A 23207-nucleotide genomic window follows, 5' to 3' on the forward strand; every position below is an offset into this window, starting at 1 on the left:
AGAGTAAGATTTGTCTCAAAAAAAAAAAAAAAAAAAAGAAAGAAAAAGTGGGTTTAGGTATAAGTGCTTTGGTGATCTGCTTTTAGATGGTCCAACCCCTTTCTCCAAACCATGACCAGGTAAAAACATGCTTGGAAACCATAGCAAAGTTTTCAAATTAAGCCTTTATTTCTGGAGCTGTTTTCCATACCTCATAATTTCTCTTGGTTCTTATGATTACTATGATGTTTAAAGTCAATACTATTCATAAAATTTGGTTTCTTAGGTTATGCTGAGGCACTGAGTCAGAAAAATCATGTCTTATTAAAATCGAGGTAGAAATATTCTTCACACCTGATCAAAATGCCAACTGACTTTATGACTTCAGGCACGAGTGTCTCTGTTTATGAACATTTTTAAAAGACAGTAGTTTTGCTTTTAATGAACATATTTAGATATCATGGTTAAGATTCAATTTGCAAAACAATGCATTTCCAGGTTTGGGGGTAAAAGATGCCCATCAATATCTATCATTAATTTCATTATTTTGACATAGTGAGAAATTGAATCAAGCAATTACTTTCCTTTGTGCCTCAGGTTGAAGCTGGTCAAGGAAATTTAAGACACGGGAGTGATTTGAAAGAAAAAAACTCCTTAGAGCTATGAAAATAATGCACATTGAGGCACATTTATTGTTTGAAAGGTCACACTGTAAACATAATTCCATTATTAGGCGATCCCAGTACTGTTAAAGGGACCATCACACACTACGCAGGTATGGCGCATTCCAACTTGTAAAATTAGAATAACTTAGAAGAATGAGCTTTTATAACATAAAGGCATTTTCTGCAGATTTCTAAATAAATGAATGTGCAACTTTCCGACATCGCTAATGATGTAAAGTGAACTCTGTCTGCACATTATTTCATTTGTGCATGGCACACAACTGTTTTCAAATCAAGTGAGGTGTAAATTAAGTTTCAAATTAAGAAAAATCGAGTCTAAGACCGTATAATCTGGAGATCACTTATCAGCACTCTGTAAACTTCAGTGTTCTTGTTTTTCTTTTCAAATATGTTACTGTCTAGCCCTGTGCTTTTTCGGCATGGGTCAGTCTCTCTGTCTGAAGTCCTCCCTCACCTCCTACACGTCTCCATCCCATCCTGCTTAGGACAGTCCCACGTACCAACATCCTAACCTCCTCCAGATGGTCAAAGCCAGCTTCAAGAATAGGATTTCCCTCGAAGCAGCCTAATAGACAATCCCTGGTGAAATGAGTTCTTCTCCCAACCTTTGCTTCCACTTGAGTTGTTCAACCCTCCTGCTAGTTCTCACTCAGTAGAATTCAGAAGGTTTCCGTGATTGTTCTCTAATCCTTGGCGTTCTTCAATTCTTCAGCAGCCTTCACCTGTACTCTTCACCCTAGTAACCTCGGGGCAGAGCCACTGGTTGAGCCTGCCTTAAAGGAGGTTCTCAGCACATGTGTCCACCTTGAAGGAACCTAGGAGCATCCCTGTACCAAGGGGTTCATGAGTTACTTTTAAGGTAGATGATGGGGGTCTCTTTCACACCCCTACCATGCAGGATGGGCCAATTAGAGAAAAACAAAATTTTGTCTTGTCTCACTTGTCTTGCTCTGTTGTCCAGGCTGGAGTGCAGTGGCAAGATCAGAGATCACTGCAGCCTCAAACTCCTGGGCTCAAACTCTCCTCCTGCCTCAGCCTTCCAAGTAGCTGAAACTACAGGCATGTGCCACCTTGCCTGGCTAATTTTTATTTATTTATTTATTTATTTATTTATTTATTTTAGAGACAGTGTCTTCTTTTGTTACCCGAGCTGGTCTTGGACTACTGGCCCCAAGCAATCCTACTGCCTCAGCCTCTGAAAGCACTGGGAGTCCAGGCACGTGCTACTGCACCCAGTCTATCTCTCTCTCTTTTTAAAAATACAGCTTGAGAGTTCAAAGAAGTCTCAGAAGCAGAAACTGTGTCAATTCCCATCTCCATTGATAACTATCATTTTTGTCCCCTCCCCAGTCCAGGTTTGATAAGCAGTTATAGGGCAATTTGGTAGTAGTGTTGGAGTTGCCTCTTATAAAGAAAAAGGCACAAATAAAGCTTTTGAAAGTGGTTTGTCTAAGTCCTGACAATCCTGAACATTTTGACAGAAATATCAAGAAAACGTGTAGTCCGGGCACCATGGCTCACACCTGTGATCCTGGCACTTTGGGAGGCCGAGGTAGGCAGATCACTCGAGTTCAGGAATTCAAGACCAGCCTGATCAATATGGCAAAACCCCATCTCAACTAAAAGTACACAAATTAGCTGGGCGTGGTGGCGCACATCTGTAGTCCCAGCTGCTGGGGAGGCTGAGGCAGGAGGATCGCTTGAGCTCAGGAAGTGGAGGTTGCAGTGAGCTGTGACTGTGCCCCCGCACTCCAGCCTGGACAGTAGAGTGAGACCCTATCTCAAAAAAAAAAAAAAGAAAAAATTTCATGGTAATCATTTCACAATGCATACATATATCCCAACATTCTGTTTAATACCAGAAATATATACAATTTTTACTTGTCAAATATTAAAATGTTTCCCTACATAATTTCTGTCAGCACAATTCTTTAGTTTGGAGCTTGGAAATAACCCAACAAAAGCGGGAGGTAAAAATGCTACCCTGCACGCTAACTTTGCAGGAACATCCAACTGCTTCCCCACTGTGAGGACGGGAAGGAGGAGGCATTGCTTCCACCCAGATGCCTGTCTCTCAGCTTTCTCCTTATCTGGGCTCCCAGAGGTCTTCTGAGCAAACACAGGAGCAGCGATCTGGGGCCAAAGCAGCTGTCGGTTTTCTTCTCCCTCTTGACAAAAGCACTCAAACCACAAACCTTAAGGGAAAAAAACAAAACAAAACAAAACAGAGAAAAAAGTGGAAATACCTCTTTTCAAACACTGCAAAATCATGTCATTCTGCTCTTTAGATGTTTTTGTAAAACATCGGGGCAGATAGAGAACCATTTCCAGCTGAAGTGTTTATGATAATGAAAAAAAGCACTTTTATTTTTCCCACTGTGAGACACTTTTTCGGAAAGGCAAGAACTGCTGAAGGAAAAAGTCTCCAAGGGCTAGATTCCAATTAACTTCTGTACCAATTGCTGATAACTTTAGGCAATCACTGTTCTTTAGAAAATGGGACAGAGAGTCTAAAAGATCATAAAGACGAGATGACTGATCAACCAAGGCATAGAACCTCATACCACGTTTTCCTCAGTGTGTCACAATTTTAAAGAATTGTAAATAAAATACAGTAGATCCTATATTTGACATTCAATAACATAGAATTGTCGTTATATGTGTCTTGGAGCTTAGACATTGATCTGGGGGTCTGGAAAATACTTTAGTAGTCATACAATCCATCGCTGTGCATGGGTGAGCAGCAGAAATGTGATAGCATTGGAAGAACTTGAAATTTTTGGAGTAAGAAAACCTGCCTTTGGGGTTCTAGTCACCTTTACTCCACTGTTTAGGAACTCTCATCTTGGATTAGGAATCGTATCCATTGGCTGCATAACAAGTGCAATGCCTGGTGCCACACAGTGATAGGCATTGGTTTTTCAGAAGGCTGTAGAGTTTTGCTGATGTAGGCTGGGATCAGCTGATCTTGGCTGGTCTCGCTCATTTGTGATTCTCTGGCTTGCTCATACGTCTGTAATGGAGGCTGGGTCTTCTTTTATCCTCCTGCTGGAATCAGCAGACTGGCGTGGGTGTATCTTCCCCATGGGCATTTCAAACTTCTGCTTGTACTGCCTTTGCTAGCCTTCTATCCATACTTGGGGAAAAAGCGAGGGTGGCAGTTACATAGTGAATTGAATGGATAACAAAATGTATGAATAATCAGGACCAAATGATGCTATCTACTACTGTACTTAATTCTCTCAATCTCAGGTCATCATCTGTTAAATGGGAATAATAATACACCTGTGAAAATTAAGTGAGCTGACACTGAAGAGTATCTAGCTCAAGCCCTGGAACAGAGCTGATGCTCAGTAAATATTACCTTTCTCCTATTCACCTCTCCAATCTTGTAAAATGAAAACGAATACCTGCCACATCTCATGGGATCATCGTGAGGTTTGATTTTTGTTTGTTTGTTTGTTTTGTTTTTTTGATGGAGTCTTGATCTCTGTCACCCAGGCTGGAGTGCAGTGGCACAATCTCAGCCACTGCAACCTCCACCTCCTGGGTTCAAGTGATTCTCCTGCATCAGCCTCCTGAGTAGCTGGGACTACAGATGTGCACCACCACGCCCAGCTAATTTGTATACTTTTAGTTGAGATAGGGTTTTGTCATATCGATCAGGCTGATCTTGAATTCCTGAACTCAAGCGATCTGCCCACCTCAGCCTCCCAAAGTGCTAGGATTATAGGCGTGAGCCACCATGCCCGGCCCATTCTGAGGTTTTTAAAAAGGCAAATACATGTAAAAACAATTTGAAATAATGTTAATGGCTATATAATTTTTGTATTGCAAGAACATGTAGAATGTTTACTCTTACCTAGACATGAAAACTTTCAAGCACTTAATATCAAATCACAATTTTCACTGAGCACTTTAGTATGTAGCAAGTGGATATTTATATTATAAATCAAAGCAAATATGTGTGACTGAGGAGGGTTGAGGCAGAGAGAAAAAGGGGGAAGGAGATTTGTCATGTTGGTTACGTAACTCCTTCAGTGTTACCCAAGATATTTGGAACTGATCCAGGAAGAAGACCTTTTCTATCCATTATCATCCCAAAGCCTACAACTTGATGAAGATGTTTCTAAATAGTAAAGAGTGATGAGCAGGTCACAGAGGGTAAAGCCTTGATGGTGCTCAGGTCACAATCCTCTCACTTTAATAAATCATCAACTGTTTAGGAAGCAGGCGGTGCAATCCCAGATAATAAACCCTAATTGTTTGGCTAGCTATGATCCCCAGAGACTCTAAGGGGCCTAAAGAAATTAACCTCAAAACTGACAAAGACGTGGGGAAGAAAGGGTCAGTGTTTAAGTGCAAGAGATGAGAAACATGAGCCTCCAACCATGACATACCCAATAGCCTTTGTGACATTTACAAGTGCTGCTAGTCTAGAGAAGTTTATTATAAAGTTATTATTTCCCTCTCTTTTTTAACATCAAAATATGAAAGAAGGGTGGCTCAAAGGGCAAAGGCATTTGCTAAGAGAGGTTCCTTGGTGCAGGGAGTTTTCCTCTGCAGGTGAGAAGCCCACCTACCACAGAGTAGAAATTCCTTAAGTCAGATTTCAGAGACAACTCCCTTTCTCTTGTGGTGTAAACTTAATTGATATTTCACCAGTGTCTACATATTTGATATTTATTGACTTTTTTTCTAAGTTTGGGTTAATCCCAGATGGTAAATTGCAAGCAGAGAGTGCCCTAATCCAAAGAAATCTTGGAGGCAAAAATGCAAATTTTTCTTGCTTCTGAATACTTTGGTAACATTGATCAATGTCAAGGCTGTTAGAGTATCTAATGATCTGACAATTATTCTTCACTGACATTTATTGCCCAGGTTAAAATATTTTCTAATCCCCACCACCATCTCTCTCCTCCTGCCCTCTTCACCCTGCAACAATCCAACCACTTCACACAAGACATAAAAGGTGCAGTCATCAGTATTTAAAGGACTTGGAAATGATAAATGATAAATGGACTAGTGTGCTCCATTTTATAAATGTTTATCTTTGATAAACACAAGACTCTGTGCTTTTAAGTGTCTAACACAGAACCTGGCTTGAAGTGGATGTTCAATGAATATTGGTTTCCTGAATACATAAGTGAACGAAGCACTCAATGTAATACCTTAATAGTCTAAAATAAAATATTTTCAAATGCTTACTTTGCAGCCCCTGACTAATAAAGAACAGAAATTTAAAATGTACTTTTAAGTCTTTATATGTCTTATGTTGGTGGGGATAATTTTTAATGAAATAAGACAAGGTGGATATAGTGCACTAGTGGTGGCTTCATTGAACTGAATGCTGTGTGCGTGAATTACTTAGCTGAAGCTTCTGCAATAGAGCAGGAAGAATAGTACCTCCCTCATGGGGCAGGGGGTAAGGGAATTGTATGAACTACTGCATGAAATCACTTAGCCTAGTGCCTGCCAACAGGTAAGCATTCAACAGCTATTGCCATTCTCATTTTTACCATCAACAGCTGCATCATCTCAGGAACTAATTGATAGGTTCCAAGTCCTGTTGATTCCAGGGGTTTAGTCAAGGACCTCTCAGACCATTATAAAAATATGGTGAACAACCCCAGGCTCCAGGGCTAAAGGGCTGGTGTATAAACAACCAGAAAAGTTCTACCTTCCCTAAGTGGTGCACTTATACAGAATATTCCAAATTCCTTCCAAAAGTCCTTTCCTTTGGCTCAGGAAAGCTTTTCTGGTTCCAAAATCTATGGTTGGAGTTTTTCAGAAAACAACCAGCCTTAAACATGCAGTCAGTCTAGTTTTGTTTAACTTTGGCATAGTACCCCCTCTGTTATATATACTTTAAACAAACCTTTAGGGAGATTGAGAGCCAGAGAGAGTACAGAGGGCCAGGAGGCAGAGGTGCAGGTAATCAATTGTACCAGATATATATATATTTTTTAATATCAAGGATAAAACTCTTGAGAAGGGGACATGATTGGGGCCAGGCACAGTGGCTGACACCTATAATCCCAGCACTTTGGGAGGCCAGGGTAGGCGGATCACTTGTGGCCAGGAGTTCAAGACCAGCCTGGCCAACATAGTGAAACCCCATCTCTACTAAAAATACAAAAAACTAGCTGGGCATGGTGGAGGCTGAGGCATGAGAATCACTTGAACCCAGGAGGCAGAGATCGCAGTGAGCCAAGATCATGCCACTGCACTCCAGCCTGTGCAACAGAGCAAGACTTTGTCTCACAAAAAAAAAAAAAAAAAAGAGAAGGATACATGATTGGAAATTCTGATGAGAGGGGTTTCTGGGGTTAGAAAGGGCGCAAACAGCGCAAACCTGTCCGTGAACCTGTTCATGCCACGAACAGGGCAGAATGCTTCAGGAAAGAGTTGTTGAAAGTAAAAAAGCAAATGATGGATGCAGCTTATTCTAGTTATTGAAGAATCCAACAGGATGGAAGCTAAATGTGGCACATGGCATGGGCAATGTCTCAACAGCAAGTGGAATAACAAGTCTTTTTCATGATTCAGGGACTAATAGCAGGGGAGGATGAGGAATGGCATCTCTGTTTTGAGTAAACAAGAGTGATTTCCTTCCCTGACACTGAAAAATGAAGCCTTTGAGGAAATAGAGGAAGGGTCTGGGGAAGAGGAGAGAGAATAGAATTAAAGATGGAAGTGAGGCTAGGCGCAGTGGCTCATGCCTGTAATCCCAGCACTTTGGGAGGCCGAGGGGGTAGATCACGGGGTCAGGAGATTGAGACCATCCTGGCCAACATGGTGAAACCCCATCTCCACTAAAAATACAAAAATTAGCTGGGTGTGATGGCGCATGCCTGTAATCCCAGCTACTTGGGAGGTTGAGGCAAGAGAATCACTTGAACCTGGGAGGCAGAGATTGCAGTGAGCCAAGATCGCACCACTGCACTCCAGCCTGGGTGACAAAGCAAGACTCCGCACCTCCCCCCCACCACAAAAAAAAAAAAAAAAAAGATGGAGGTGAAGGAATGAGATTCTCATGGAGACAATTTAGTTTTTTATTTCCTAGGATAAAGTTCATCATGTATATCCAGATAGGAGAAGAGTCACAAAGAGAATGGCACTAGACTGGAAATGGAAGTCGCATCAGAAGGTTTACAAACCTACGGAGAAACCTGAAAACATGGGGAGAGATTAGTATGAATAATGCAATGATAGACGGAAGGGCTCGAGGAGTTCGGTTGAGTTTTGTGTCAAACCTGCTATAAATATAGGGCCTTGGAACAAGTACTGTGTCTACCGTATTCTCCACCGTATCATCAGAACAGGAACAGCTTCCAGCACATAGTAGGTGCCTCACAGCTATTTGTTGAATGACTACATGAATAGAAGAAATGATTAGGGAACCTAAACACTGTAATACAAAATGAGAAGTATTATTTAAGTCAGTACCAAAGAAAGAAGGTCCAGAGTCCCCCAGAAATGGCAATAATCTTTTATATAAGGACAGCGAGTTGCAATCAATATGTTGGGTCTAAAGATGTGTCAGAATGCTAAGACTCTGGACAAAGGATATACATGTCTGGTTAAGTGAGAATTAGGTTGCAGCCTGCACCTAAGGTGATGTAGAGAAAGAGTTAAGAATAGAAACTTGGACCCCGTGCAGTGGCCCACATCTGTAATCCCAACAGTTTGGGAGGCTGAGGAGGAAAGATTTATTGAGGCCAGGAGTTCAAGACCAACCTGGGTAACATAGCAAGGCCGTTTCTGCATAAAAAAAGTTAAAAATTAGCTGGGCATGGTGGTACATGCCTACAGTCCCAGATATTCAGGAGGCTGAGGCGGGAGGATCTCTTGAACTCGGGAGTTCAAGGCTGCAGTGAGCCATAACTGTACCACCATACTCCAGCCTGAGCAACAGACAGAGACTTTGTCAAAAAAAAAAATAAAAAAAAAAGAAAATGAAAGAAAGAAAGAGAGAGAGAAAGAAAGAAAGAAAGAAAGAAAGAAAAGAAAAGGAAAGAAAAGAAAAGAAAAGAAAAGAAAAGAAAAGAAAAGAAAAGAAAAGAAAGAACTGGAGACTACCAAGGAGGTGATCAAGAGGTGATAGAGTTGATGTAGATACTGAGTTCTTTAGAATGCTGATGTATGAACTGGAGGAGAGAAGGACGTTAATTAGGGATGAAAATCATCAATGAAGGAAGAGGCAGGGGCAGTGGACCAACATGTGATTCCATCTGGAGGGCAGAGTGGCTCGCCCTGTCTTGGGGGATGTCTTGTGAATACAAGAACTGCAGATGGAAAGAAGGGCAAGGGATGTGGCATCTTCCTTAAATCGCATTGACAGGTTCATATATGGTGCACATGTGTTGCATTTATGATGCAAAAGTGTCCTGGCACCTTGGTGATGGCATAGATGTGTGTAGTCACATTTAAGGAGTCACCAGTTGAAGTAGAGATATTGAATTATTCTCACAGAGAAAATTCCTCAAGCCTAAAGAAGTTCAGGAAAATCTCATCTTTTCAATTGCATTATGCCCTGACCTAGGTCTTTGCCATTTTTCTTTCATTGTCTATTTTTTCCAAGTGACCAGCAATGCTGAATGAAACAGTCAGTCCTGATTTATGTGGACTCCTGGACAGTATGCCCGCACGCGCACGTCCACACACACACACACTCATTTTTTTAATTCTCGGCTATTCAGGAACAGAGTCCATAAATCTGTTTTTGAAACTTTCTCTAAAAAGAGGCTACAGTTATATGCCTCTAAACATCTGGCCAAACTGCAAAAAAACCCAGTTAACTATCCAGATGTGAAATTCACACTGGGCTGAACATGGGTTTTTAGAAGTACCCACGCAGTGGGATTTCTTTTTCAGCTTTCTGTACACAAACTAGAAAAGCAGCTCAGTAATGGTGTCGACTAGATCCATTCTTGTGGGGGTCCCACTTCTTAAGAGAGGAATGAATGATGAATGAATGAATGAACGAACGAACAAATGCAACAGTACTCTCAGCTCTAGAGAGAGCAAGCTACAGAGCCCAAAGCGACTGGATGCTCCCGCTCACCCCCCTCGCCTCCTGCCCTGGGTGAGCTGCCCTGTGGGTTGGTTCAGATCACTTTTCCTGGCTCAAACGCGTTACCTAAGACAGAGATCGTTTGTCAAGTGAGCAGGGCACACAGAGAGCTGTAGGCAGATTATGGAAAGAGAGAGGGAGGAGAGAGAGGGAGGAGAGAGAGCGCGGGAGAAGGAGAAAGGGAGAGGGGACCAGGGCGAGGAGCGGAGCAGGCTCCTCCAGGAACGGCGCTTTGCCGGCGCTGGGGATTCAAGTTAGGCCGGGTGGCGGTGCAGAGGCGCCACCCGGGAGAGGGGAGCCACCACGGCTCCCGACATGGCTCTTTTCATGTGGGATGCTTAAGCACAGCACACAAGGAGAGTAACTTGCAGGAGACAGAAACTGGCATGAGGATTCTGCCACCATGGAAGGGCTCCTGTCTCCGATGAGGACGAAGGTAAGGGGAGTGGATCTGGATTTCTTTTCCTTCTGCTTGGAGGGACGGAAAAGGCTCTGTGCATGGGAGGAGGCTCACGGAGCTTTTGTCTTATTTCAGAACTAGGCTGGTGATTGCAACTGGATCTCTCAAAGAATAGGCTTGCCTGCACGGCAGCGCGATCTGAGGGGAAGGGGAGAGCCGAGGGGAGCAAGCCATCTGTCAGCGTGGACAATGGGAACCTCAGTAAATGAGTTCGCCTCTCGGTTGATTAGACAGCCATATTTTAGCAGGATTTCCAATCACTCTTGCTTTGGGGCCGTGCAGCCCTCGGAGCTGTTCGTTTGCAGGAAGTACCAATGTCTCAGACCGTATTGCTGTTTAGCAGGAGGAGTAACACGTTTAAGGCAAAGAGTGTGCCCAGCTCCCACTTGAAATATCCTCTTTCCTCTTCCTCCTCCTCTTCTTCGGAGCAGGAGGACCAGGGAATCCTCTCTGTGGAAAGTAGGTTAATGCATTCAGGAGGCCAATGTGTTCTCGGAAAACTAGCAGACCTGCAGAAAATATTTCAGAGCACTGCTCTAGCCTGACATCTTGAACTTGGTCCCGTAACATTTAGAAATGTTCACGGGGAACTGGTTTTAGTCTCCTGAAGACTCTAAGCACTTGTTCTTCTTGGCTGGAGTTTGCTTTTTCACTTTCAAGAGATGCTTTGAACGTGGGATTTTCCATTATAAGCTCAGACAATGAAGGTGCTATTTGATATCTGCTATATTTACCTATAACTCTGAATGGATAGGTCAAAAGTTTTCAATAATGCTAGAAATATTACTTCTCTTAACCAGAAATTTCAAAACAAATCAAGGGGCAAATAGCTCTCTAAACACACAGCAGAGTTAAAGTTAATAGGACAAGGCTTTGATTTACCTCATCTGTTTGATGCCCGGTTTAATGATTCGGACACAAATAGACTCTTTTGTCATTGAACACTTTTTTTTCCCTGCTGGTTAATGAGCCTGACCACAATGTTTTCAGGGAGTGTTAGAAGTAGGTCTTGTGCACGAAGACACCCCCACCCTTTGCGAGAATTTCCCATCTCTGTTATGTTCACCAATGTCTGAGAGTCATTCATTAGAAGGATAGTCTCAAGTGAGCGTTTGTTACAAAGGCTCTAACTCCAGCCCTTCAACGGGCTGGCAAACCTTCTTTGAGATCCCGTTGGTGACCCATTTTTTCTCTCTGGGCTTGTAGCTGGAGTCCTGTTGCTTACAGGCAGTACACTTTAATCCAAGGTACTGTAGAAACATCAGGTCCTGTTTCATGATCCCCTACCACAGCAAAGAAAATGGCAAATGACACTGGCATCCTAGCTCACTTGATTGACAAGATGAGGTTTGAATGCTTTGGGGAATGGCATCGTAATCTGTTCATTTGACCAGGTTTTCAAATTGCAAACTATCGCTATATTGTGCAGTTTCCGGTGCGTAACAGATCTGTGGATCCGAGCTCCTAACCTCAAGCGAGGACAACTCATAGACTTGGAAGGGAGTTCCCTATGCAAATAATCAGGACCCAGGCTCTGTGTAAATCACACTACGAGCTGATTAAAATGACATGTGATAGTTGGGGGAGAAATGGACGTCAGTGGGTCAGGCTGCTCACGTATTATGTTTATCAGCTTCACTCACATCATGGCTTGTTCCTTGATCATCATATTGTCTAATAAACATGAAACTGTGGGGTTTGGTTCCTACCAAAGTTTAAACATAAAATCTCTACATAGCAAATAGATTCTCATTCAAACCCTTCAGTTTTTAGGTTTCAAGGGATTTGTGTATGCGTGTGTTTTTAAATTGCTTCTGTGAATTCTTTTTTAGTCTTTTTATTTCTGATGCTGGAAATGGATATTTCCATATTGAAAATTCAAATTGCATTTGAATTCAGTGACCTACAATATCATCATGACTCAGGGAACAAGACCCGACTGGCAAGAGGAGAATCCCATTGACAAGGCTTGGTTTTAGATCCTAAGTTGCTCTGTCCAAATGTTGTTGAAATTACCCAGTGATATTTTTAATTTATCCAAAGGCATATCCGTGACAACGTGGTTGCCATACTTAAACTTTGATCACATTATGCCTCCTTAAGTCTGTTCTGAAATATTTTCTCCCTTTGGTGAGGATTTAGCTTGAAGTTTCTGATTTCCTGGTATCATGATAGGTAGACAAAGGAAGCCTCCTAGAGCTAAATTTTGGCATGTTATGGTTACTCAATAACTTATGGACAGTTTAAAGCAAGCATTGAGGTAAATTGGACATCATGCAATAATTTCATTACGCCATGTAATGGACTTAACCAGTCTAAATCATGGGTGCTTAATGCATTTTTGTCTTGGGATTTGCATAATTGGCACATAAATATGCATGAGATTAACTGGAAATGGCAAAACAGGGTGAGAAAACGTTCATGAGCATTGAAATTAAGGCAGTTGCAAAGAGGGCACCTGAACATACTCTGTCTCCTGGGTGGGCAGCCACAGTTGACATACCTAAAAACAGACAGGGTGGCAGCTGGCCTCCCCTAATCACAGTTAGTGTATTGTCAGTGATACACGGCCATTGCACAGCTTTGGCTTTTGGCTGGATTCACTTGGGCACACTGCTTATTCTTCTTTTTATATATAATGCAATCTAAAAGAGTCTGATGGATACACTTCTAACTGGCCTTCTGGCAGGCCCTGACACAGGTCTCAGGATTCCAACCATAGCAAATGATGTTTGCAGAGGCAGGGGTGAGGAAAGCAAGAAAAAAAGAGAGAGAGAGAGAGAAGGTGATTGAGTGGTTTCTTCTATGAGAGTAAAGGAAATCATTTTATAATCAATCATCTCTGTGCATATTTTTAATGTGTCCTTTTATTTCAATTTTTAATCCTCCAAACTTCATAATTGCCTCTGATCTTCTGAGCACTGCTTCCAGTGAATGAGGCTGGCAAAAACAAACACACAAACAATAAAAAAAAACTCCCCTCATATTCAGTGTCTTGTGATTCATGGTGGCTGCAAAATTTGCAGGGAGCACTTTGGTAAGGCCACATGAAATCAGGCCAAGTCTTTACTTTTCATGACTGTGAGGAGTGTATTTTGAAGAAACTGCAGCATCAAAAGAAGATGGAGAGGAAGGGAGGGGAAGAAAAGAGGAGAGGACAAGACAGGGGAGAAGAGGCCAGGGAAGAGAGGTAGAGGAGGGGAAGGGAGGGAAGATGGTTTGATTGGAGCCCTTTTTTATATCCAAATAAGATTATAGCTATGTTTTTACCAAATGTTTGTGCAGTGAATAGAGAGTGGATGGAAATTAACCCTAGAAAGGAGAGTCGTAACTTTTAAAAAGTTGATTAACTATTTCATGTGCTAATTTGAGTTTTTCTAAATATTCCAATATGGTTTCCTTTAATATTTGCTTTCAGTTTACAATCACCTAACTGCCCAGAGATGGTGTCCTTTTGTCTGTCTGACCTTGTCTTATTTCTCCTACAAAGACATGTCCTACACTGTACTTCAGATACTTTTTTAAAGGAATGCTTCTGATTTGTGGCATAAAGTAACTTTCTAAAGGAAGTCTTCTGAGAGGATCTGGTCATGTAATGAAAGGGGCAATTAAGGGGAAATGGAAGCAGATCTTTTAAAGAATGAGCATTTGAAATTAGCACAGGAATCATGTCCGGCAAGTCCCACTCTTTTGTATCCGGGGATAATAGTCAGCCACACATAGCTAGAGTTAGTTCAAGAATTGTTTTTCCTGATCATGCCATATTTTTGGAAACAGATTAGATACAGAGGTAAGATGTCAAAATTCTAAAATTGCACACAATATAGAATCAAAAGGAGAATAAAATATGTATAGTCAAAGCTCTATGGCTCTTTAGGGCAATTATTATAGAGTATGTGAAACCCTTAAAGTCACTTAGAATTATTCAACATCTGCTTGAAACTTTGCCAGGACTCCATGATAGTGCCTGGAATGATCCACTGTGTTCCACCTGCCTGTACATGAATTCAGATCAAACACTGGAATTTCTAATGTAAAGAACTCTGTGAACCAGAAATCACTAAGGGTTACGGAATGGTTAGCCTGAGTGGGATGACTGTGGAAGGCTTGACAATTACTTGCAAATACACTGAATATCACACAAGATTTTGCCCAAGCAATGACAGCCTATACTTTATCTTAATGGACACTTGAGTAAGAGGAGATTTGTTGGAGCTGAAGAATGACAGGTTTAGATTAAATTCAAGGAAATATTTGCTGACATCAAAATGTTTTCCTAAGAAAGTTTAAGACAGTTTCTAATCTGAAGGGGCTTCTGAGATAGTGTTCCAAGAAAGGGCCACATACACAAAGTGACCCCCAAATACAGGAGGAGACAAGAAACCAAAGAATGAGGACAAAATCCAGTTTTTTGGTAAAGGGTGATTTATTTGGGGAACTTACAAATGGAAGCATGGTCTTTGGCAGCAGAAAGACAGGGAGATCTCCATAATGTTATGTCACCCCCAGACCCAGGACTTATCTACCATAGGAAAAGAGTGTGTGTACTCTGGGCAGGACAATTAAAGGCAAGCCTACAGAATAGGCAAGAATGCTATGCGTGTCACAGCCTATAATTTGTGTGATGACATCAAGATTGACATGTTCTTACACTAGGGATGGTAAAGAAAGTAGGAACCAGGAGGCATTCACGGAACTGGGGCTAATCAGAAGTCAAAGTGGCAGATTAGCATCCAAGATGGAGTCACTTCATCTCGGAGTCACTCCTCAAATAGGCAAGGGATAATCTTACCAGAAAAGGGATTCTTCCACCTGAGAACGCAGGAGGAGCTGATGCAGACATTGTATAGTTTAATGATGCTATTAAATTTTTACCATAAAGCCAATAAAACCAGAAATAGGTTTGTGTATGATGTACACATCAGATTCTCTTACAAAGAACTACTATGATGCGTTTATTAAACTGCTGACCTCAGTTGGGTGCAAACAGGAAATAACTTTATTCTTTTTCAGAACAACCCCCTTCAAGGCATCTGTGAGTTGTGGGAAGACTGTCGAGGGCTATAGGACAATTTAGTTAATGAAAAGGAAATGTGAAAGGCACCATGGCTTATCTCTAGACAGACTACCTGCATTCAGATTGTAGCTCTGATACTTACTAGCGTGTACGTTTTTTGAGCCTCAGTTTTTTTTGTGTATAAAATGTATGTAGTAATGGGACTTATAGATCACTTTCAGAAGTTAATACATTCATGCCTGAAAGGTCTTGGCACCTAATAATAAATGTTAGCTATTACTAGTATGAATGTGTAAACAAATATATGAATGATATGTGAAGAAGTGCAAATCTCATGACCAGTGCCTGGAATAAATTGTCATTGTCATGAATACAAGTGGGAATAGCAGATGACCTGTCTTCTAGGTGATGCTTGCAAGATTCCTGGGAGGTCAGGGTGCAAAACTCCTGTCAAGTGTGCTCAAAGAGGTCAGAACAAAACAGATTCCTTTGAAGAGTAAATCAACTCTCATGACAATAAAGGCTTTCATGACAAATAATTGTGATAGGTGAATTGTGTAGAAGAAGAGACTGTGGATTCAGCAAAGCCAAAAGGTATCCTGTGAATAAGGTAATAACAATTTTTCTTTTTTCCATGCTTTAGCTCTTACAAAGTTGGACACAGATGATCTCATGTGATCTTTATAGTAATTACAACCCAGAAATCAACAAGCTGTGAATTAGCCACTTCCACTCCCACCCCAGAACCGGTTGTTAGTCGTTTACCAGCACACCACTGCCTGGGACCCTCGCAAGAAAGTCCAAGAGTCTCCTCTGGACTTCTGGGTTTTTCATGACTTGGCGCTCAGCCACCCATTCTGCCTCGTCTCTCTTCTGTATTAGAAATTCAGGCTTTAGCTAGAATTCCAGTCACCTGAGATTGTATTTAAAAGTGAAGATTCTCGGCCCTCTCTTCCAGATATCCCGACTCACTGAATCCAAGAACCATGCATTTGTGCCAAAAGGCTAGAGGACTCTGATGCAGGTGATCCTCCCACCATGTGTTGAAGAAACACTGGGTCTACCCTCTGTCTATCCACCAGGATGCCCTACAGCTCCCTGAGCCTGGTGTACTTCCCACCTTCTAAATCTTACAGCGCACTCTCCTCTCTGGGGACATCTCGTTTCCCATCCTGCCCTGTCTGTCTACCCTGCTGACTCTAAGGCCACCTTTACGTGGCAGCATGGATGCCACATCTTCTGGGAAATCTTTGAGTCCCAGGACCGGGCTAGGTTTCCATCACATGCTCCGCTTACCTTATTCCTAGCCTTCCTCACACTATACCCCCACGTATTTATCCATTGCCTTTTGCAGTGGACCATGAGCCTCTCTACTATACTGTGTTCTCTTTTCTTTTCCTTTCCCTTCCCCTTCCTCCCTTCCTTCCTCCCTCCTTCCCTCTCTTTCTCTCTCTCTCTCTTCCCTCCCCTTCCCTTCCCTTCCCTTCCCTTCCCTTTCCAGAGACGGAGTCTTGTTCTGTCACCCAGGCTGGAATGCAGTGGCATGATCTCAGCTCACTGCAACCTCTGCCTCCTGGGTTCAAGCAATCCTCCCACCTCAGCCTCCTGAGTAGGGATTACAAGTGTGCACCCGGATGATTTTTGTACTTTTAGTACAGACGGGGTTTCCCCATGTTGGCCAGGCTGGTCTTGAATTCCTGACCTTAAGTGATCCACCCACCTCGGCCTCCCAAAGTGCTGGGATTACAGGTGTGAACCACCATGCCTGGCCCTGTTCTTATGTCTTTATTTAACTTTATTGGCATATATATGATGTACTTATTTTCTGGGGGGATACGATAATTTCATACATTCATATAATCAAATCAGGGTCACTGGGATATCCATCACCTTAAATACTTATCTTTTTTTGAGCTTGGAACATTCTAATTATTCTCTTCTGGCTATTTTGGAATAGACTATTGATTCATGTTAACTATCGTCACCCTGTTGATGTATGACACCAGGGCTTATTTCTTCTAAGTGTATATGTGTCCCATTGTATCTTATTCATCCTTTTAAGCCTAGTACATAGCATGGGACAGAAATATAGGGCCTTCATACATATTTATTGATTCAGTAAATGAACAAGGAGCACCCATAGGCTCTGTAAGGGCTCATGCGGCTTGATAAACGGCATGAAAGCCAAAGTAGCTGGTTAGAACCAGGGTAGAACTATCTACATGAAACAATATGGGCAAATTCCACAGATTGAAGGCAATCAGGCAGAATATTTGGGGGTGAGTAATGGGCAGGCCATTTTGTTGCCCTTTTCCTATCCTGTTATTTGGGTGAGTAATAATAACCATCATTGACTGACTGTTTGAATAGCTGCAGGTGTAAAGGGGGCTCTACCAGTGAAGACGCCATAGCTGGAGGTGAACGCTGACTTTGGTTTGGGTCCATTTGTTATCCCTGACTTCCATTTGGAACTTGAGATTCCAAAATGTTTCAGTGACTTTACTTTTGTTGAAAGGCAAATGATTATTTTCCAGATAAAACAAAGCTGTGCTGACTTTAGGCAAACAGGAAAACATGCTGACTTTATTTTCACTTACTTCCAGTGTATCTCCAGAGAGAGTAAACTGGCTAGAAACAGTAAAACAAATTAGTTTCTTGTATCATTATGAAACCATATTAATATTTGAAGTAATGATGCATGAACAATAATATATTAGTACAATATAGCAATACATAAAGAATTATTCTAATAGTCATATTGTATTGAAACAATATAATATTGTAATGTTTTAGTATATATTCACATATTTATAAAACATGTTAATATATTATTTATACAACATTGGCATTGATTATACATTGGTATAGTATGTTAATAAAATATGTTTACATTTTAGTTATAAAATATAATATATATTTTAAGATAATATTTTAATAGTGAGTGCAACAGTTATTGCCATTTATTGAGCAATTACTAGGAAGACAGTTGTGTTTTTTTTAAATTTCAGATTCAGGGGGCACATGGGCAGGTTCGTTACAAGGGTATATTGCATGATGCTAAGATTTGAGCTTCTGTTGAGCCTGTCACTCAAATAGTGAACATAGGACCCAATAGAAAGATTTTCAGTCCTTGCCGCATCCTCTCCCTCCCCTCTTTTGGAGTCCCCAGTGTCTATCTTTATGTCCGTGAGTACTCAATGTTTATCTCCCACTTACAAGCGAGAACATGTGGTATTTGGTTTTCTCTTCCTGCATTAATTTGCTTAAGATAATGGGCTCCAGCTCCATCCATGTTGCTGCAAAGGACATGATTCATTCTTTTTATGGCTGTGTAGTATTCCATGGGGTATATTACCACATTTTCTTTATCCAGTCATTGTTGATGGGCAGCTAGGTTGATTCCATGCTTTGGCTATTATGAATAGTGCTGTGATAAATACAGAAATGCAGGTGTCTTTTTGGTAGAATGATTTCTTTTCCTTTGGGTATATGCCCAGTAATGGGATTGCTGGGTCGAATAGTAGTTCTGTTTTCAGTTCTCTGAGAAATCTCCAAACTGCTTTAAACAGGGGCTGAACTAATACACCTTCCCACTAACAGTGTATAGGCGTTCCATTTTTTTCTGCAACTTCACCAACATCTGTGATTTTTTGGCTTTTGAATCATAACCATTCTGATTGGTGTGGGTGGCTTTCTCTGTGGTTTTGATTTGTGCTTCTCCGATGATCAGTGATGCTGAGCATGTTTTCATGTTTGTTGATGGCTCTGTCTTCTCTTGAAAAATGTCTGTTCCTGTCCTCTGCCCACTTCTTAATGAGGTTATTTGTTGTTGTTGTTTTTCCTTATTGATTTAAGTCCTTTATGGATTCTGGATATTAGTCCTTTTTTAGATGCATAGTTTGCAAATATTTTCTCCCATTAAATAAGTTGTCTGCTTACTCTGTTGATAGTTTCTTTGCTGTTCAGAAGCTGTACTATAAAGATAATGATAATTTTTTAGAAATATCTAATCTAGGGGTGTCCAATCTTTTGGCTTCCCTGGACCACACTGAAAGGAGAATTTTCTTGGGCCACACACAAAATACACTAACACCAACAATAGGTGATGAGCAAAAAAAAAAAAAAAAAAAAAAAAAGAAAAAGAAAAGAAAGAAAGAAAGAAAAAAGAAGGTCCATGCATAATCTCATGTTTTAAGGAAGTTTATGAATTTGTGTCGGGCTGCATTCAAAGCCATTGCGGGCTGCAGGTTGGACAAACTTGACCTAATCCTTACAAGAATTTTGGAAAGCAGACATTTTTAACCTCATTTTATAGATGAGAAACCATAGCTCCAAGAGGTTGAGTTCCTCAGATCTATGGAAGTGGTGAGTGGAGAAATCAGGGCTTTGAACCTACCATTCACTGGCTCCATCTTCTTCCCAATACCCCATGCTCCCTGTTCCCAACATAGAAATGAAGACTAGGGAGGAGAAGAGGCTGAGTCCCACCTCAAGTTACTGTGCACAAGGAATCACTGGATGGGCTAGCTTAGTGTTTAACCCACAAGTTCATGTATTTTTAACCATGCGAATTCTGAAACAGCTTGATTCATGAATAGCCTTACTGTAGACACTGTACAAACCAGTTTCGGGGTTGCCTGGGATGCAGGACCTGGGGCCTATTGCCAGCTGCATAAGAGGAGAGCACAAGGAGCCGGCACAGGGCTCAGGCATAAGCACAGGGAGAGGGACCAGGAGCAGGTCTCAGGCACAGGCACAGGCACAGGGACAGGGACCAGGCGCAGGTCGCCCCTGCCATTCTCCCAGCCAGAGCAGCTTGCCTATTTCTCAACAGTGAAGGCTTTTGTGCCTGAAGATGAGGCCTGGGCAAATACAGGATGGAAACGCATGCCCCAGAAAGTAGATGAAACACCTAGAAACGGACCACATACACCAGCTGTGTCGCTGCTGGGCTTTCAAAGCCATGGTTGGTTTGCAGCCTTTTCCATCACGTGCCAACAAAAATCCTGTTGGCCCAGGAGACATTAGGAAGCCTCTGTGGGAGCCATCTGGATGGCCCTGAGGAATGAGAAAATACACGGGCCATTGGTCTCATCAGAGGGAATCACAGGGCCCTGGGTAGCCACGCCCCAGCGCTGGTGGCCCACAAGGCACTTGCCCAGGGAGATACTCATGCGACTGCAAAAAAGACCTCCGAGAGGCCGCAAGCCAGTGACCTCACGCTGGAATCTGAGTGTAGTAGGAAGAAGGGAACACGACTCAGGAAGCGACAGGGGTGAGATGAAGATTTCTGGGGATTTCTGATGCCTCAAACATGTAGGCGTTTGTTTATTTGTAGTAATTCTGTTCCTTTTCAGGCCAGACCTGTCTGCTATTTCTCAGGCAGGGGGAGAAGCTGGGAAGCTGCTGGGAAGGGAAAGGTAACCTGGCCGTTCTGGAATCTCGTTTACTTATTCATCCAACAAGGAGTTATTAAGTGCTCGTATCGAGTGTCAGGCAATAAACACGTTTCCTTCTGTCAGAAATGTGCAAACAAAAGGGAAAGTTTAACAAAGAGTCCACCAACGAGACAAAGCGACCCATTCAGTTTCTCCTGAAAACAAATCGGAACACAGCTCTTCGCAAGCTCGAGGCAGGTGATTTTTTTCGAAGCCGCGTTACTTTTCAGAGTGTGATGCTTTTAATACAAGTGGATGATAGCAATTGGATAATTTCCACATTGATATTCAAAGGGGATTGCGTTAATGATAATAACTTAGTATCTTCAAAGGGATAAAAATGCCTTCAGGGGGATCCTATTAAGTCTCAGAAGGTCTCCTTTATCTTACACAAACAACATGAACCTGAACATATTTTATAAACGAGGAAACTGAAATTTAGACATTTCTCCTAAAATTTCCAGGTAAAACAATGTCTTTCACACTAGAGAAACCAGTTTTAAAAATACAATGTAGGATACCATGAAACTCAACAAAGATTAAAGTCTTACTTCATCAGGGTTTTTTTGTTTTGTTTTGTTTAAATTAGCGTTGAGAACTCAAATAACCCCCAATTATATCCACAAACTTTCTATTATTCTTTGGTCTCTGTAGATTTTTCGCTGGAGATTCCTAGTTAGCCTGTGTGCACAGCTGTCATTCACTTTCATACTTAATGTAAAAGAGATTCTAATGGACATGCTGGTGTGTGTGGAAGCAATGGAGCAGGATTTACATATTACTATACAGGCTTTAAAGCAACTTTTAAATTATTTTACAGGTTGAGTAAATCATGCATAGCTCTTGGGTAAGGCTCTTGGGCATGTCATGCTGGGTAGATTTGAAAGATATTAACATTTACTCTATGCTGAGCATAGTTCAACCTAGTGTCCTGGTACCTGCAGCAACCAGCTAACGAAAATCCCAATAGGAATCCAGTTAAATATAAAGAGAAGATCTGATGCAATATCTCAAAAGGCAAAAAAAAAAAAAAGCCCAGAGAACCTCAGGACTCATGTTCAGTTGGCTGGGAGGAGAGTGGGGTATAGGACCAGTTAACCGGTTAGTTCAGCTTGGTTTTTCTGTGCCTCACACATCCCCTTCAACCAGACCCCATGTTCCTCCTGTACAATAAGAGTGCTGAACTCGTTCCTTCCTTGTGCATGACCATCAGCTTTCACTGCAGAGGTCAAAGCACTTCAGGCATTCATGCCATCAAATACACTTGTACCATAGGTCCTAGGATATGCCAAAATCCCAATGACAACATAGCACTGGGAGCAACTACCTTGTCAAAATAAGCTGTTAAAGCAGCAATCACAGTTTACCAGTAGTAGACACATCCCAGCCTTATGGCTTCTAGGGTGGGGCCAATGAATCAGAGATGCTTTGTCTAGTGTGGTGGTCAGTAACCACATGTGACTGTTGAGCCCTTGAAATGTGACCAGTCTGCCTTGAGATATGCAATAAGCATAAAATGCACACTAGGTTTTGGAGGCCTCATGCAAAAAATATGTATATATAAAAAATACCTTAATTTTTATATTTATTACATGGTGACATGAAAATATATTAGATATATTTGTCTAAATAAATTACATAAAATATCTAATATATATAACTTAAATATAATTTAATATAAATATATTATTAGAATCACTTTTAACTATTTCTTTTTTTGCCTTTTCACAGTGACACATAATATTTGTACATATTCATGGTATACATGTGATATTTTGATACATACATACGATGTGTAATGATCATATCAGGACATTTAGGGGGTCCATCACCTTGAACATTTATCATTTATTTGTGTTGGGAACATTTCAAATCTAGCTGTTTTGAAAAATATAACGTTGCTGGCTATCATCACCCTACTGTGCTATCAAATACTAGAACGTATTTCTTCTATTCAGCTGTAGGTTTATACCCATTAACCAATCTCTTCTCATGTCCCCTCTCCAACATACCTCTCCAAGCTTCTGGTAACTATTATGCTACTCTCTGTCTCTACGAGATCAACTATTTTAGTTCCCACGTATGAGTGAGAACATGTGATGTTTGTCTTTCTGTGCCTGGCTTATTTCATAATGACCTCTGTTTCCATCCATATTGCTGCAAATGGCGGGATTTCATTCTTTTTTATGGCCAAAGAGTATTCCATTGTGTATATATGTCACGTTTTCTTTATATATTCATCCACTGATGGACACTCAGGTTGATTTCATATCGTGGCCATTGTAAATCATGCTGCAATAAACATGGGAATGCAGGTATCTCTTTGATATACTGATTTCCTTTCCTTTGGATAAATACCCAATAGTGGAATTGTTGGATTATATGGTAGCTCTGTTTTTAGTTTAAGAAATCTTCATACCAGCTGGGCATGGTGGCTCATGCCTGTAATCCCAGCACTTTGGGAGACCGAGGCAGGTGGATTACTTGAAGTCAGGAGTTCAAGACTAGCCTGGCCAACACGGGGAAACCCTGTCTCTACTAAAACTATAAA

General features: G+C 41.4%; 1 protein-coding gene across 3 annotated transcripts in view; it reads left to right on the forward strand.

Annotated features, from left to right (window-relative positions):
* The window catches only part of FRMD4A (FERM domain containing 4A), a 693308-nt gene that overhangs the window by 152254 nt on the left and 517847 nt on the right, over positions 1–23207 (forward strand). The window contains exon 1 of one of the 3 annotated variants that reach the window (XM_009214010.3): positions 8662–10177. The exons of the other annotated variants lie outside the window; for them this stretch is intronic. Coding sequence (XP_009212274.1) covers positions 10145–10177 — 33 coding nt within the window. The 5' untranslated portion in view covers positions 8662–10144. Of the gene's footprint in view, positions 1–8661; positions 10178–23207 lie in introns of those variants that run through there. 3 annotated transcript variants of the gene reach the window in all.

The sequence above is a fragment of the Papio anubis genome, chromosome 11, assembly GCF_008728515.1.
Source record: "Papio anubis isolate 15944 chromosome 11, Panubis1.0, whole genome shotgun sequence".
Taxonomy (NCBI): Eukaryota; Metazoa; Chordata; class Mammalia; order Primates; family Cercopithecidae; genus Papio; species Papio anubis.